At 32.4% G+C, this 3001-nt stretch overlaps 1 protein-coding gene across 1 annotated transcript; it reads left to right on the forward strand.

Annotated features, from left to right (window-relative positions):
• The first annotated feature begins 583 nt into the window (after positions 1-583).
• Positions 584-1560, forward strand: LOC140892963 (uncharacterized). Its single transcript, XM_073302025.1, has 2 exons — positions 584-921; positions 1055-1560. The coding sequence occupies exons 1-2, from the start codon at positions 620-622 to the stop codon at positions 1431-1433; spliced, it is 681 nt and encodes a 226-aa protein (XP_073158126.1). The 5' UTR covers positions 584-619; the 3' UTR covers positions 1434-1560.
• The last annotated feature ends 1441 nt before the right edge of the window (positions 1561-3001 follow it).

Consider the following 3001-nt stretch of genomic DNA (forward strand, 5'->3'; position numbering starts at 1 on the left):
TAAAACGTGACTCATTTTTTTTTATTGAATATCTAAACTCGACAAATTTTAATTAGAACCGAATGGATTGACCATTCAGAGACAATTAAGAGATTGTTTGCAATACTAAAACAATGATTATTAATTTTTTTTGTTCATATCAAATTTGTGAAAGAAAAAATCAATATTTACTTATTTTGAGGGAAAGCAAACACTAGCTAAATAAATGACCAAAGACTAATCGACTCAGCCAGGACCCTTATATATGTCTTAAAGTCACTAGAGGTTCAGGTTTCATTTAATTAAATCAATCCATTTTCCAAATTTTAAAAATAAACAAAATAATTTATTTTTTTTTTGTCTCAGAGTTCTTAATCATAATTTGAAACAAGGGTTTGAATTCAGTCCAATATATATACAACTAGATAAAAAAAAAAAAAAGATTACAAGGACCTAGAAAAAAAAAATGACATTTGGAGTCGAGGAATTCGAGCAATGTGTGAACTTTTACTTTTCCAAACCTCCATTAATTATACATTACGTAATTGACCTAGTCAACCCCTCGTACACTATAAATCCCGAACCCAAACCAAACAAAACAAAAACCACAAAAACAAAAGACAACAATAAGCTTAACACAATGGCCAACATAGCTTTGATAATATCTACTTTGGCCATTCTATCGGCCATGCAAGGATGCATGGCCATTGTATTCTCGGTCGCTAACACCGCCGGCAACACGCCCGGCGGAGTTCGATTCAACACGGACATCGGTGCTCAGTACAGCTTGCAAACTATGGTCGATTCTACAAATTTCATCTTTAGAACGTTCCAGCAGACGAATCCATCAGACAGAAAAGATGTGGCCAGAGTGAGCTTGTTCATCGATGACATAGACGGGGTTGCCTACGCAAGCAATAACGAAATCCACGTTAGCGCGAGGTATATATACATCTCAAATTTTTTTTTATATATACAATTTACTTAAAAAACAGAGTAGATTAAATTTCCTCGCGATGTATGAATTATTTGAAATCATGAAATGACAAAAAACGTAGTGTTGACTTAATAACAGGTACATCCAAGGCTACTCCGGTGACGTGAAAAGGGAGATCACCGGGGTTTTGTACCACGAAATGACGCACATTTGGCAATGGAACGGGAACGGGCAAACGCCGGGAGGCTTGATCGAAGGGATCGCTGATTTCGTCCGGCTGAGGGCGGGGTATGCTCCGAGCCACTGGGTGGCACCGGGGCAGGGCGACCGATGGGACCAAGGGTACGATGTGACGGCCAGGTTCCTGGATTATTGCAATGGTCTGAGGAATGGGTTTGTGGCAGAGCTCAACAAGAAGATGAGAAATGGTTACAACGTTAATTTCTTCGTGGACTTGCTTGGAAAGAACGTGGATCAGCTCTGGAAGGATTACAAAGCTAAATACAATCAATCCTAAAATTAATCATACAATATATATTTATAATTACTTCCTCTATAAATCAATAATAAACTGCTTACGTGATTTTAATTGTAAGAATAAAGAAAGATATTGCAACTTTTTATCTTTGAAGTGATTATAATAATGCGTTCTCGTCAATTTTATACTACTCGTGGATGTTTTAATCAGAAAAAAAAAATAATGTAGAAAACCAAGCTGGGGAAGTCCTTCAAATATAATCTAACATTCATGGGTGTTTCGATGTTACCCCTTCGGACATTGCATGAAATGTAAATCCATTGCCTGAATGATAGCATCAAGAAATTAACATTCAAAACATGAAAAGTGTTGTGTGTGAATTAACGAAGAAATTATTAGAATTTCTATTTTTTTATCTTCAAATCATGTTCAACATTTTTCTAGCAAAATACCCCTCTCATTAACACAGCTAAAATATAATATTAGATATAAATTTTAATTATTATGATATTTGTTAATTATAAACACTAATTTCATATATTATTATATCTAAATATTAATTATTACAATTATATCATATGCTTTGATTTCTTATTATTTTCGATCATTTAATATATAGTTAATGTTTTAGAATATCTATATATTTTCACTTCTTTATAATTACGTCTATTTATCATTTTGTATTCAAGGAGTTAAATATTTTTACAAAGTATTTGATTTTTTGGCTTATTATATATTCATGTTTCTAAGTTATATATAGACTCATTAGTCAATACTTTTTACTAGTGGTATAAAAAAAACTAATCAAATTAATATCCTATTAATTATAACACCAATTAATGTTTATGCACCGATGTGGGTGCATGAATTATTAATCTGGGTTGTTTTGACCGCCAAAAAATCGTACTTATTAATCTCGTTAATTCACAATAAATAAATCAAAAAAACTTTGCAATAGGCGTGTCTGACGTGTGATCTCACGCACATTGGGAGAGCGTAAGGGTGGGACACAGCTGTCCCACCTCACATTTCCGGTAAGTTAGATCCTACCTATACAGGCACTGCCTTGAGGTAGATCTAACGGTGGATATTTACCAATAAATGTGGGGTCCATTAGTTTTTAGTGGACCCCGCATGTATTGATAAATGAAGACCCTTAGATCTATCATGAGGATAATGCCTGTAAAGATAGGTTGAAATAAACCCACATTCCCCCATTCAATCAATTTTTTTTATTAAAAAACATTAAAAAAAAAAAAAGGAATTGTAGCCGTTATTGGCAGCTTTCTTTTAAATAAAAAAAATTAAAAATTAATTTATTTAATATAAAATAATACGTAGTGGATAGTGAGACCATAAATAATGAGTGTTGATATTAAATGGATGTGGATATTTATTAATAATAAAAAAAATTTAATATGATGAGTATGTGACATGTAAACCCCACACTTTTTGAGGATATGAAAGGTTGTATAATGTAGATTAATCGGACCAATGCGGGTGCCCTTATATCTTGATCACAAAGTAATCAATGAGATCGAATAATTATTTAATTACTTAAAGTGTTCTATATGTTGAAAATATATATAAATATATATTATTATTTA

The sequence above is a fragment of the Henckelia pumila genome, chromosome 3 (assembly GCF_033568475.1).
Source record: "Henckelia pumila isolate YLH828 chromosome 3, ASM3356847v2, whole genome shotgun sequence".
In the NCBI taxonomy this organism is placed as follows: Eukaryota; Viridiplantae; Streptophyta; class Magnoliopsida; order Lamiales; family Gesneriaceae; genus Henckelia; species Henckelia pumila.